General features: G+C 46.3%; 1 protein-coding gene across 1 annotated transcript in view; it reads right to left on the minus strand.

Moving 5' to 3' along the window:
- LOC115312865 (retinol dehydrogenase 12) overlaps window positions 1-14,086 on the minus strand; it is a 105,696-nt gene extending 91,610 nt beyond the window's left edge. Inside the window, exons 1-2 of the mRNA XM_029971805.3 lie at window positions 13,900-14,086; window positions 5,996-6,235 (exon numbers count right to left, since the gene is read on the minus strand). Coding sequence (XP_029827665.3) covers window positions 5,996-6,235; window positions 13,900-14,086 — 427 coding nt within the window. The remainder of the gene's footprint in view (window positions 1-5,995; window positions 6,236-13,899) is intronic.
- Between the last annotated feature and the right edge of the window lie 540 nt (window positions 14,087-14,626).

A 14,626-nucleotide genomic window follows, 5' to 3' on the forward strand; every position in this document is an offset into this window, starting at 1 on the left:
CAGCAATCGCGAAGTGAGAGACGACTGCGCCTCACTCTGATAAAATGTGAGCGTGGGACTCTCGAGCAGCGATAACTTGCTGATGATGCAGGGCGCTGCTTTGTCGTTGAGAATCTTTGTCCTGCGAACGCCGGCGAAAACGTTCCAGTGCTCGGCGTACCCTAGGTAGCAGCGCCTGTCAACGACTGCCCGCGCAGCGTCGCAACCCTTCTGGAGCCTACTGGCAGTCTGCGAGCGCCGACGATTTATCGTCGCGACTTCAATGGGAGCATTTTATGAACGCCTGCGGCGAACATGAAACACCGCGAACATGAACTCCCGCGAACTTAATCCCCGCGACGGCGAACCGCCGGCGCTCGCAGACGGAGGGTTCCGATGCTGTGCGAACGGTTGTTGGAGGATGCTGCGTAGGGTATACGCCGGGCGCTTGAACGACTTCGAAGCCATTCGAAGGGCAAAGGATTCGCGACGACCAAGTAGTGTCTTGCATCTTCAGGAAGCTAATGGGGCTCGAGAGTCCCAAGCTTACATTCGCACAGAGCGAGCGCGGCCGGCCAGATCGAGGCGGAGTCAGCACTCGCGTCGCGATTGCTACGTCGTTGCTCTACCTACACCGATGACATGTGCACCGGCATTCGAAACCGCCCTCTCGAGACTTTATACGAGTCCAATAGACGGCTTTATAGCGCGATAAACCGTCGCGACAAGAGTAAAGCTCATCTCTGTAGTGGCGTAAGCAGCGGGTTTATGTTCGTTGACGCCGCGTCGAGAACGACGAAATATACACAAAAAAAAAACATTAAATATATTTAACACAGCAGGCAGAAAGAAATACACACATGGCAGGGACACGGACAAAGTAGAAGGCGCGCTACGAAATACATATACTTACAAAATACACTGGAAACGACAGATAATTAGAGCTAAAAAACGGAAGATTGAGATGACGTCAACGCCGAAATAAGGCAATGCGCAGGGAAAGCAGCCGGCAAAACTGCAATAGTCCTATAGGCAGCTAAGGACGCTTTTGTGATCGCGGGCGTATAGCCGCGGCGGCGAAACCTGGCTAAAGAAAATTCTCGCCCCGATCGAGCGCATGAATGACTCTCTTCTAGTTTTGTACATCTGCAGTAAAAAAAAAAAAAAGGGGTCGCAGGCCTATAGCTTAAGCAAATCATTGTGCCGACTAAAAAAATTGGATGGTCGCGAGTCTATAGCTCGGGAGACATGCATCCCTCTATAGTCGGCTAAAGCACATTGAATGGTCAGAGGCCTATAGCTTTGGTGACATAAGGCACTATAGAGACGGCTAAAGAAAGTTCGATGGTCGCGAGTCTATAGATATAGGGACATGCACCACTCTATAGCCGGCTAGAGAACATTGAAATGTCAGAGGCCTATAGCTTTGGTGACATAAAACGCTATAGAGTCGGCTAAAAAAAATTCAATGGTCACGATTTTATAGATTTTGGGACATACACCACTCTATAGCCGGCTAAAGCACATTCAATAGTCGCGAATATATAGCTTCAAGGACATACATGTTTCCATAGCTCGCTAAGGAATATTGAATAGTTGCGAGTCTATAGCTGCGTAGTCATAAATTATTCTATAGCCAGGTATCGAAATCGGAATGTTCGAGATTCTAAAGCTTTGAAGACATATATTTTTCTATATGTGGCTATAACCTGTTTTATGGTTTCTTATGGCAGACCATAGAGGGCCATAGAAGGTGATAGCTCACCATAGGATTTTCCATAGACCTCCATAGACCATTTTTGTATGGGGGTTTCCAAGGTCCGGAGCCAGCGCGCGTGCCCCTACCAACTCTTTGTTTCCTAAAAAACTATTTTTGGAGCAGAGTAGCTTGGAAAATGCTGGAATGCAAATACCGAATTCGAAGGGGAAAAAATGGGCTTAACCCAATTAAAAAAAAAACAACATGTCCGGGGTGTCAATATGGGGAAACATCGGGTTTTACCCGAAAACGAAGGACCCTATTGTACCGGGAGTTCCCGAGAAACAAGTATGGTTTTTTTTTTTTTTTTTCGGGTCGGGTAAATAAACTATGCATCGCAGAAAGCTCAACCTCTTTAAGAATGTGACGTTAGCGGTTGGGATGAGACGCGAAAGTTTAAGAACATGGCGTCACCTGAATCAAAAGATTATTGAGAAAAACAATATTTCTGTACGAGTCGACGCCCAGCTAAGCATAATATTGTCAAAACAGGAAATGGCACTGTGGGAGACTGTAATATCTATTTCTGTTAAAAAAAGAAAAACAAATCTTGTGAGCAAAAAAGAAAACAATCTTCTGTTTCTTTCTGATAAGTTTTTTTCACTGAAAGAGATATCACGTGTGTCCACATTCTCAGCTTGTTATTTTGACGATATTAATCTCAGGTGGACGTCGGCTCATGAAAAAGATTTCGTTTTTCTCAATTATCTTTTGATTAAGGTAGCGTCACGTTCTTAAAGTTTCGCGTTTTATCCCAACCGCCAGCGTCACACTCACAGGGAGTTTGAGCTTTCAGCGATGCATAGTTTATTTAGCCGAGCCGAAAAATACGGTTCTGGTTTCTTGAAAACTCCCTGTCTTTTATGAAGGTGACCTAAACATAGATCCCAATAAATCTAAAGCATGTACGTTCCCTCAAAGCAATTGGAAGGTAGAGCCGATTGCTGCAGTCTATGGTGGGCCCTCGGTGAGTGGTAAGGCTCGCATTGACGCCGGAAGTGTGTTTCGAATGGGGCGGCTCAAGCCAAGTTTCTTTTTGTCGTTTTTTCATTGTTTATGCAACAAGTTTTTTTTTTTTTTTTTTTTTTTAGATATTACAATCTGAGTTTTGCTTACTCTCCTCGCGGGTTCCTTTCTACCCTTCCACTACGTCGTGTGATCAGCGCTTGGCGGGACGTGACGAGCACCTGGCTTCTCACTTCCAAGCATTCTTATAGAGGGACCCCTCATAAGAACACTTGGGGGGGCTCTGCCCATCTTCCTCTCCCCCCCGCCCCTCAGGTTCCGGCGTCCCTGCGAGGCTGATAATATAATTATACCTAAAAAACAAGTCTGCAGTGCCCTGTGGCGCTGAACATGATGAAACGTCATGCTCAATGCAACCATGCAAATTGTTCTTGTAGGTCTACACGTAATTTCAGCCTGGTCATTCATTGTCATGTAGACTTCAGCGAGTGACTCTACCGAGTGCTCTGCGGGAAACCAGATCCCGAGGTTTCTTCGGCTGTAGTAGAAAATAAAATATACATATCCGGGAAAGTAATATATACTCATGAGTCTCTTCGTGATTTCCGTTTTGTTTTCTAGCCTCTTGTTATTCACCCCAAAAGTGAAGACGACGCCACCAAGCGAAACAAACGTGAAGAAGCGAAACGAGGCGCTACTGTGTATCCAGGTGTACAGCGAGACCTGGTGCGGCCTCGCGGCCGAAATGTGAAACAGAACAAAGAGGATTGAATGTGCACGGCGTTTGAGTTAGAGCTATACTGTCATCCAGAAACGCCTCCGTAAATTACGGAATAATCAACATAACGATTTATTCTTGCTGACTGGGGTCACCGTGGCTCGAATGTTCCGTAATAAACGTCTTTAGAGGAACGTTCTTTTTTTTAATTTTAATATTCAATATTATTGTCTAATAGAAAAACTGATAATCAGGTTGTCCGCTAGACCAATACGTTTTACACTTCGACTTTGAAAAAAAAAATATCAACACCAAATTAAGCCACTTGGGTCATGCTGCGAAATGCGCGCGCAACACTCTGTTTTCCGTCAGGATCTACCACAGAGTTGGTGACGAACCAAAGAAGCTAATTCTGTGCCGTGTCAGTTGCACGTGACCTCCGTAAGTGGCGCAGCGAGGTGTGGGACGCGCAGTTACGTGACACTTTCTCAATGCCGGATTGGCTGGTTTGGCAGGTAGAAATTGCTAATGGCCATCGTAATGTAAACGGAGCATAGTACTGGGAATGTAGGGGAACAGTGATACTGTCCGCTTCGGCAATGACTCCTCATGGTAGAACGGAGGAAGTGCGCAAAGGGTACATCCCAAGCAAAGGGTAGATCTTTGCTTGGGAGAAGAGCTTCAGGTCATGGATGAAGAAAGAATAAAACAATTAAAGCCGGGACAACACAACCACATCTTTCAATGAAAGTTGTGGTTGTGTTGTCCCTGTTTTAATTGTTTTATTCTTTCTTCATCCTGTACATCTTTCTCTGCATGAAATTAGGGTTGTATAAACTATTGTGCCACTGACAGTTCGAGAAACGCAGGGGTGGCGAGTTCAGGCATCTCATTATTGCTCCACAACCAATGAGATCGCGCTATTCGCCGATAAGAGCGTCGAAGAACCAATCACGAAGCAAACCGCGTGAACCTAATCAGCAATGCCCGGAGTTTCTTCAGTTGTCAGTGACTCTAGAATGGAAAGGGTCGGTGGTGGGCGTTCGCTCCCTAAGGCTAAAAAAAAAACCGTCAGCACAGCTCGCTGGTCCCTCATCGGCAGGTTTCTGGCAGCCCGTGCTACGCTCGGCTATGCTGTTTGTTGCCAGGTGCGTTCTTTTCGACTTCGTTTCACAAGAGGTCAAAGCGCGTTGGAAACCTAAAAAAAGCATTCCCTCAGACCAAAAGCGGAGAGTCATGGCGTATTCACCAAGCTTGATTGGCTTGGTCGGGAGCAACGTTACTAGAACACTCAGCTGGGAAACTCACCGTTGAAACCTAGGCCGCTGGCGTCCACCGAGACCGAGCTTAAGTACGAATACAGCACCACTCTTTATCATTTCTCTTTACTTTGGTCCCCTTGAGCTTTTAAAAAGCATGTTTTTGCGGAAAAAACAACAGAAAAAACTCTTTTTTTGTAACTTTTATTGGAGAGTTTTCTCCAATAAAAGTTACTAAAGATCTTAGAAAACACGTGGTTTTTTCTAAGATCTTTAGTTTGCAAAGTTTTGCGGCAAAATTAATATTGTTTTTATACAACCATGCCTCAGCGGTGATTTCAGGTAGCGCGTCCCGCCTAGGCGCATCCTAACCTCGGTAGTAATTCGCGGCGCGGCCGCTTGGAAGACGGCGGTGGCACCCCTGAAACCCCTTTCACCTATCTGTTTCGGCGCCAAAATGGCCGATTGAAGCCAAAGTAGAAGTCACGTGCAGACCCTCGAGTGGCCGTTGCGGGTGAAATGGCGGCGTTGCAATCGCCATTAGCTCGGTTCTCAAATGCGGTTTGGTGCCACATTTTCAGCGCAAACTTTATGGCAGTTTCCCAAGTGAGTGGTTTTAGTAACGTTGGTCGGGAGTAACACCTTTCCCGGAAGGACAAATGACGCCCTAACGAGCTCTTGTCAGGCTGTTTGATTGGCCCTCTAGGCTCTTGATGTAGCTTCTACTTTCCTCGCGAAACACTTAGGAGTGCCCAATCGCTGCAATCTGAGGAGTAAGCACGGAAAAGGGCAAACATAAAATTATTTAGACGTAAAAAAAGAAAAAAAAAACTGCGTTCAGGCATTGGGCATGACGTTTCACTATGCTCAGTGTTACAGAGCAACCGTTGTTCTTTTTTAAAGTTAAAAAAATTTAATTATCGCCATTCGCCGAGCTCGCTCCTCAGATTGCAACAATTGGGAAACCTAAGTGCTTTGTGATACATTATACGCTCCAGATGTTTGAGTGTAGGGGCTATCAACTCGTCCAACACGAAGTTTGGGCCGAAGTTCACAGAACGCGCCGATTGGGCTATCCCGACGGTGACTTACGCTTTGTCGCCGGCGTCCAATCGGCACGATCCGCGAACCTTGTAGTCCAAGTTTGTGTTGGACGAGTTTAGGGCGCTCGCTCTGACGTGAGGTGAAACCGAGTATAGAGCCGATTGGTTATGGCTCAAGTACTGAAGCGTAATATTGGTACCCTCGTGATTTCTACGATAGAAGATTACTAGTTGTAACTAGTTTATTGTATGTAATAGCTGCCCAACTCACCCAGCATAATGCCCGCGTTGTTGATCAGCACATCCAACCTGGGCTCTGTCGCGATGACGTCTTGGGCAAAGCTTCGCACCGACTCAAAGGAAGCGAGGTCCAAGTACTTGACGATCACGTCCACCTTGGTTTCGGCGAAAATCTCTTTCGCTGCCTGGTCGGCTTCTTTGAGGTCACAGCAGGCGATGATGACGCGGGCCTTCCGTCGAGCCAGTTCCTTGGCGGTCGCTTTGCCCATTCCTGTGTAAGACACAATACTTTCCCACATAGCACGCCAGAAAAACACCTAGCTTGGGACGAGCTTGGCAATCATAGAAAGCTAGCTTGGGCACAGCATGGTTTTGTTCTAAGGCATTAGTTATTGTCAGAGTACGCTTCGTTATTGTTGCTATGGTTTTTCCCTGGCTCGTCAGATGATTGCCAAAGTGCCAGACTTGAGCCACAGATGTCATGAATAAACGAAAACTGTGCATTGAAGACAAAACTGGAAGCAAAACCTAACTCTTGCATTTGTTTGGCGATGTATGTCCCAAACATGGCGCAGGAGAGCCAAACTACCAGCAATCAAGCCTAGCTTTGCCACGTGTTTGGCGAAGTATGGCCAGATACCCAGACTCTGGCTAAGGAAGGTGAAGTTCGGCTCTACTTTGGTGTTTGCGGGCTTTAAAAACCCTATAAATTTCCAGAAAAAAAAAACAAAAAAAAAACTAAGAACTGCGCTACCCGGGTCAAGACACTGATCTAGGAATCAGTCAACAATAAAAATGGTCTCGATAATATTCCTTTAGCTTATTTACGTATTTCGGGGGCATTCGTACTTGCCAACAGTGGGCTCACCCAGGAATGTGTGGGAAACTAAAATAGGTAAAAATATTTGAGAATTTCGGGTTTGAACAAAGCGAACATGGATGCTAAAGATGTTTACGACTACGGTTCCGCGCAGACGACGCACTTATACCTCGTTATTGTTCTTTTAGTTGGGTTGCCTTATCACAAAATGCATTAACATATTGTTTACAGATAACAAGAAATTAACTAACGTTTTTTAATACGTTTTTGCGGGATTGATTTTTTATACTCAAGTCTTGAAGACTGCTTACGAGACGGCGGTGCTTTTATAAAGAAAGGTTTTCGTGTTTTTTTGTTTTTTTTTAATGTGTATTGCATTTAAGAAAAAAAAACACCGTAGGTAGGACAAACGGATGCGCGGTGCGTAATGTTATAATTCCTGTTGGTTGCATCCCATAAGCAAATTTTTAATAATTTCAAAACCTATTAATCGATAATTTTGCATGTTTTCTTGCGTGAAAAATTGCTACGATTGTTCCAAGCGTATCAGAGAAACAAATTAATCTCTACGTGCGAGTAAGTAAGTGACCCACCAAAAATGTTTAAAATTCTGCACATAGTTTAGAAGCGTGCAGTCACCATTCTCTAAAAACGGCGTTACCAATATAAACCTAAATTTAGCTAATCTTTTTTTTTAAACGATTGAAGGCACAATTTAAGCGATCTGAACTTGATGCCATTGATAAAGAAAGATATCGTTTGAATAAAAATATTTATGAGGCAAAACACGACAATCAATGTGATGTCCTATAAGACGCGTCTGCTTAACTTGCAGATATTCTAGTGTCCCTCAACTATATTCTTTTTCCCTCATTCTCCAGGACGAAAATATACGAAATGAAAACAAACATGTAAGTGCCATGCCAATGTGACACGAAAAAAAACCTTTTATATGTCGAGCAATAGCTTCACTCCAATCACATTGCTGCCGCAGTTTTCGGCGTTCAAAAGAAGGAACTGCAAAAGCGTGCAAAGTACACGGAATGTAAAGGGCGTAGGCTGTATAAAACGATCTAATATAAAAAAGACGGATTATTTCTTGTGAACAAGGAACAACGCATGTATTGCCTGTCTCGAACATAAAAATGTATCTCTTGAATCACACCTAAAATAAGGAACAAATGCTGATTTTTAACTATTATGATTCCAAAATGCCAGGAATAAGAATGACACAGTGGAGAAAGTCGCTTTAACTTTTCGAATGCGTTTCACGAAAGAAGCGATAATTTTAAAGTCATAGGATTGACAAAAGTTACTGTTGTGAATGCTGCGACGCACATGTGTCAAAAACACAAAAGCGATATAAAAAGATTTCTCGTACCTATTTTATTGAGCAATTGATTACACTGTACCAAAACAAATTCCTACTGTTTTGATTACGGACTGCCTTGAAATGTCAGTCTTTTATTTTTTCACTGCTAAAAGATTACAATCTTTGGCTTCATGATCATTTAATATCACTGTTTTTACCATAAAATAATATTTATATATATCACACGCTACGTAAGGAATTACTGCAATTAATACAAAGGTGCATTCGAGCTGACAGGATTAAATGCCCCCCTTTTTGTCCTCTTTTTCCCCATCTCCAGGGATTACCAGCGTTTATGCTACGCTTGAAACATGTTATGGATGCGCAAGAAGAACTGCTAGTACTGAAAAAAGTGATAGAAATACAGCTAAAATTACACTGCGAAAAACTATATTTCTTGTTAATATGTTCAGCAATATTAGCGTATTAACAGACATTTATTACATCAACATCTATCACATTTCTTTTTATTCATATTTACCTCTCAAAGTCGCTTCTGATCCGCAAGATTTACTCCTACTTGATCTATCCTTTCATCTTTCAGGCTCTCCCGGCCGCGTATTGAGAGAAGCTTGTGGAGTTAACGGGCCTTTTTCGGTCTCCTGATTGGACCGTTTTCATGGACGCCACATCGCCTGGTTTACGGGTGGACGGAGAGGAGAGAGGGGGGAGGGAGAGGGGCTTAGAAAACACGCCTTAGTTATTCCCTCACTAGCCTTTAGCCGGCTAACACATTTGAATACGCTTATCGCGTAAGCAAAACTGGGAGATTGCTAAAGGCTAACGCGCGAATGACTGAGGTGTGTTTAGCTAAGTCTCGCCCTCCACCACACTTCTCTCTCTCTCTCCAACCTTAAACCAGGTGATGTGACGTGGAGAGGCCTAGGAAACACGCCTTAGTTATTTCCACGCTAGCCTTTAGCCGGCTAACACTTTTGAATACGCTTATCGCGTAAGCAAAACTGGGAGGTTGCTAAAGGCTAACGCGCGAATGACTGAGGTGTGTTTGGCTAAGTCTCACCCTCCACCACACTTCTCTCTCTCTCTCCAACCTTAAACCAGGTGATGTGACGTGGAGAGGCCTAGGAAGCACGCCTTAGTTATTCCCTCACTAGCCTTTAGCCGGCTAACACATTTGAATACGCTTATCGCGTAAGCAAAACTGGGAGGTTGCTAAAGGCTAACGCGCGAATGACTGAGGTGTGTTTAGCTAAGTCTCGCCCTCCACCACACTTCTCTCTCTCTCCAACCTTAAACCAGGTGATGTGACGTGGAGAGGCCTAGGAAACACGCCTTAGTTATTTCCTCGCTAGCCTTTAGCCGGCTAACACTTTTGAATACGCTTATCGCGTAAGCAAAACTGGGAGATTGCTAAAGGCCAACGCGCGAATGACTGAGGTGTGTTTGGCTAAGTCTCGCCCTCCACCACACTTCTCTCTCTCTCTCCAACCTTAAACCAGGTGATGTGACGTGGAGAGGCCTAGGAAACACGCCTTAGTTATTCCCTCACTAGCCTTTAGCCGGCTAACACATTTAAATACGCTTATCGCGTAAGCAAAACTGGGAGGTTGCTAAAGGCTAACGCGCGAATGACTGAGGTGTGTTTAGCTAAGTCTCGCCCTCCACCACACTTCTCTCTCTCTCTCCAACCTTAAACCAGGTAATGTGACGTGGAGAGGCCTAGGAAACACGCCTTAGTTATTTCCTCGCTAGCCTTTAGCCGGCTAACACTTTTGAATACGCTTATCGCGTAAGCAAAACTGGGAGGTTGCTAAAGGCTAACGCGCGAATGACTGAGGTGTGTTTAGCTAAGTCTCACCCTCCACCACACTTCTCTCTCTCTCTCCAACCTTAAACCAGGTGATATGCCGTGGAGAGGCCTAGGAAACACGCCTTAGTTATTCCCTCGCTAGCCTTTAGCCGGCTAACACTTTTGAATACGCTTATCGCGTAAGCAAAACTGGGAGGTTGCTAAAGGCTAACGCGCGAATGACTGAGGTGTGTTTGGCTAAGTCTCGCCCTCCACCACACTTCTCTCTCTCTCTCCAACCTTAAACCAGGTGATGTGACGTGGAGAGGCCTAGGAAACACGCCTTAGTTATTCCCTCACTAGCCTTTAGCCGGCTAACACATTTGAATACGCTTATCGCGTAAGCAAAACTGGGAGGTTGCTAAAGGCTAACGCGCGAATGACTGAGGTGTGTTTAGCTAAGTCTCGCCCTCCACCACACTTCTCTCTCTCTCTCCAACCTTAAACCAGATGATGTGACGTGGAGAGGCCTAGGAAACACGCCTTAGTTATTCCCTCTCTAGCCTTTAGCCGGCTAACACTTTTGAATACGCTTATCGCGTAAGCAAAACTGGGAGGTTGCTAAAGGCTAACGCGCGAATGGCTGAGGTGTGTTTGGCTAAGTCTCGCCCTCCAACACACTTCTCTCTCTCTCCAACCTTAAACCAGGTGATGTGACGTGGAGAGGCCTAGGAAACACGCCTTAGTTATTCCCTCACTAGCCTTTAGCCGGCTAACACTTTCGAATACGCTTATCGCGTAAGCAAAACTGGGAGGTTGCTAAAGGCTAACGCGCGAATGACTGAGGTGTGTTTAGCTAAGTCTCGCCCTCCACCACACTTCTCTCTCTCTCTCCAACCTTAAACCAGATGATGTGACGTGGAGAGGCCTAGGAAACACGCCTTAGTTATTCCCTCTCTAGCCTTTAGCCGGCTAACACTTTTGAATACGCTTATCGCGTAAGCAAAACTGGGAGGTTGCTAAAGGCTAACGCGCGAATGGCTGAGGTGTGTTTGGCTAAGTCTCGCCCTCCAACACACTTCTCTCTCTCTCCAACCTTAAACCAGGTGATGTGACGTGGAGAGGCCTAGGAAACACGCCTTAGTTATTCCCTCGCTAGCCTTTAGCCGGCTAACACTTTTGAATACGCTTATCGCGTAAGCAAAACTGGGAGGTTGCTAAAGGCTAACGCGCGAATGACTGAGGTGTGTTTGGCTAAGTCTCGCCCTCCACCACACTTCTCTCTCTCTCTCCAACCTTAAACCAGGTGATGTGACGTGGAGAGGCCTAGGAAACACGCCTTAGTTATTCCCTCACTAGCCTTTAGCCGGCTAACACATTTGAATACGCTTATCGCGTAAGCAAAACTGGGAGGTTGCTAAAGGCTAACGCGCGAATGACTGAGGTGTGTTTAGCTAAGTCTCGCCCTCCACCACACTTCTCTCTCTCTCTCCAACCTTAAACCAGATGATGTGACGTGGAGAGGCCTAGGAAACACGCCTTAGTTATTCCCTCTCTAGCCTTTAGCCGGCTAACACTTTTGAATACGCTTATCGCGTAAGCAAAACTGGGAGGTTGCTAAAGGCTAACGCGCGAATGGCTGAGGTGTGTTTGGCTAAGTCTCGCCCTCCAACACACTTCTCTCTCTCTCCAACCTTAAACCAGGTGATGTGACGTGGAGAGGCCTAGGAAACACGCCTTAGTTATTCCCTCACTAGCCTTTAGCCGGCTAACACTTTCGAATACGCTTATCGCGTAAGCAAAACTGGGAGGTTGCTAAAGGCTAACGCGCGAATGACTGAGGTGTGTTTGGCCAAGTCTCGCCCTCCACCACACTTCTCTCTCTCTCCAACCTTAAACCAGGTGATGTGTCGTCCACGAGAACGCTCTAGTCAGGAGGCCAAGAAAGGCCGGTTAACTTACTTCACAAGCTTTTCCGAATACACCTCACGGCTTGCTCGACTAAACACCTTCTGAAAAGCAACGCTGTAAAGCTGCAGTTTTCACGTCACCCACAGGCAGTGTTGTAGGCGTTATCGAAAAAAAGTGGCTAAATACGTTACCGGCTTTTTGCAAAAGAAAGGAACGCGTTGCCCACCTACGTTATTTCAAAATAACCGTTAGAAGTAAAAAGCACATTACTTTGGCGTTACCCTGTCTTCCGAAATTGACGGTAACAAACAGTTTCTCGGCTACAGCGTTTTTCAAAACTGGGACAAAGGGCGTGGGCTTTAGGGATTTTCTAAAGTGGGACTTTTTGCGTGGGGAAAAAACAGGCACTATTTTGAGGGCATGCGGAATCAGTGCAATAATTATTGCACTGGCGAATGTGTTTGTTTCATATAAACACACACACACACACACACACACACAAATTAATTGTACTTTTATTTTCACGTTAAGGGAAGAAGACGTGACGAGCCACGTAACTACGTTACCCTTTACTTTAAAAAGGTAACGTAAATATGTTACCCGTTACTGTTTTCGAAAAAAGTAACGAGTACGTTACTACGTTAGTGAAGAAAGTAACGCGCTTCCAGTAACGACGTTACTTGGAACTAGTCACCTCCCACACTACCCACAGGTTACAACCGACCAGCGTTAGGCACCTCGGACTGCCCACGAGTGCTATCTCAGGGCTCGGCTGAAACTCGCGTTTAATCAGTCGGAACACGAGTTCCCAGTGAACGTAAACGCAGCGCTCGTGCCCCATCTCTGCCCGGTCTTTGGGGCGGTTGAAGGCGAAGTAGTAAACCTAGCACCACTGCTTTGCTACTTCTACTTCGTTGCACCATGAGTCCAGACGAAGCCGACGCTACCAGCTGATGGGACCAATCACACGGCGTCTAAATGGCACAATCATGATGTTCGTCCTGATTCTGGACGGGGCCTATCACCGCTGTACCAATTCATAAAGAGCAAAGGCCCAGTGACGTGCTCTATTGACGCTGCTTAATTTGTCTTATCACCTCGTAGAGTCGGCAGCGTCTGGACTTAGACTGAAAAGAAGTATACAAAGTGCTGCTCGGCTACGCGGTGTTTATTTATAAACGCGGTTGCTTAAGAGAAGAGGGGTTTTCTTTGCTTCCTATGGTCTTATGACGAAAATTCATTATTGCGCTTCTTAAGGGGTGTCCAAACAGGACACCACAAAAATCGTCGGGCGACACGACTTCCGCAAAAATCGTGAAAATTGAAGCGGACGCTTCACTTTTGACGATTCTGGCCGGCGTCGTGTCGCCGATATTTGTGACCAAGCCAACATCACGAGTTTTTTCTTCGCCTCGTCCACTTTTGTTTCACGTCGGTACTCGTCGGATTTGACGTCACGTGCCACCTGCCACTGGTTTTCTCCCGCGGCTCGCTGACCTTGTCACCGCCGTCACCTCGGCTGGAAGGCCAAAGAGGTCCGGATGCGGGTGGATTAGGGAGATGCCTGCGTCGAAGAGCGCGGTTCGCTTCCCGCAGCGAAAGGGACCTTCGCGTCATTCCCTTTCCGGTTTCGGGACTTGAAAAACGGCGAAGGCCTTGAGCGATTGACCGACAGCCAACAGAACGTGTGAGTGGCTCTACGGACCCACGTGATGAGCAAAGCAAGGCCGCCGTGAAGGAAACGGGAGGAGATTTGACAGGGGGAAGTTTCCCCCGGCAAAGAAAAACGGCCTGAAGCGGAGCGCCACACGATTTATCAGCATCGTGTCGCCCGACGATTTTTTGTGGTGTCCACTTTGGACACCCCTTAAGAGAAACTAGCATAACCTTATTCCGTGTCATTCACAAGGCTGTCTAGGATCCATAAAAGTAAAGCGAATTTTAAGCGAACATATTGTAGAAAATATATTTGGGAAAAATACGAGATACAAGTGAAAAAGGTGAAGAACATAAAAACCAAACTACGTACCCATTTACGCACAGTTGCAGACAGTGACGTCCACATAATGCGACGCAGCTTACCTGAACTGCCCCCAGTCACGACGACGGTCTTTCCTGCCATGATTGTTTCCGTTGTGCACACTCCTTTCCGAAGAAAGAGCGAGTAGACGCACAGTGCGCCGGCGGCAATCCGAAAGACAAGCTTTGCAAGTGTCATCCAGAGCAGCTGAGGTAAATCCCATATCCGAGTTGCATTCCGTTCTTTCATGGTGGTTCTTTTCAGATCCGGTCAAGAAGCTGGTTATATATTCTCGTTTATGATACGTGAAGTTCGCAGCGTTCGGTCCGGCCAATGATCCCCCTTGCCTGCGACAGGATGAAAATTAATTATGAGTGCAATTTAGTAATGCTCGTAGATAAGTAAATACGAGAGTGTTTTACGTTTTTTTACGTGTTTGCTCTTCTCGCTCTGCGCGCCCGGTGCTAAAGGCGACTGCATTTTTAGAGCGCAGCTCTTAGGCGCCCGTTTCCGGCTTGAGCGGCGTCGGCGTCGCCGTCGCCGTCGGCGTAACCAAGGTCACCCCAAGGTCACGTGACCGCGCAAGGTAACCCCAAGGTCCCGTGACCCCCCAAGATCACGTGACCCCTCTCTAGGTCACGTCACCCCTCCCAAGGTTACCTCAAGGTCACGTGACCCCCAAGGTCACGTGACCCCCGATGTCACGTGGCCCCCTCCCCGAGGTCACGTGACCCCCCTCCCCCCCGAAGTCACGTGACACCCCCCCCGGAGGTCAAGTGACCCCCTCCC

This window comes from Ixodes scapularis, unplaced genomic scaffold, assembly GCF_016920785.2.
Source record: "Ixodes scapularis isolate PalLabHiFi unplaced genomic scaffold, ASM1692078v2 PGA_scaffold5__190_contigs__length_132052651, whole genome shotgun sequence".
Classification (NCBI taxonomy): domain Eukaryota; kingdom Metazoa; phylum Arthropoda; class Arachnida; order Ixodida; family Ixodidae; genus Ixodes; species Ixodes scapularis.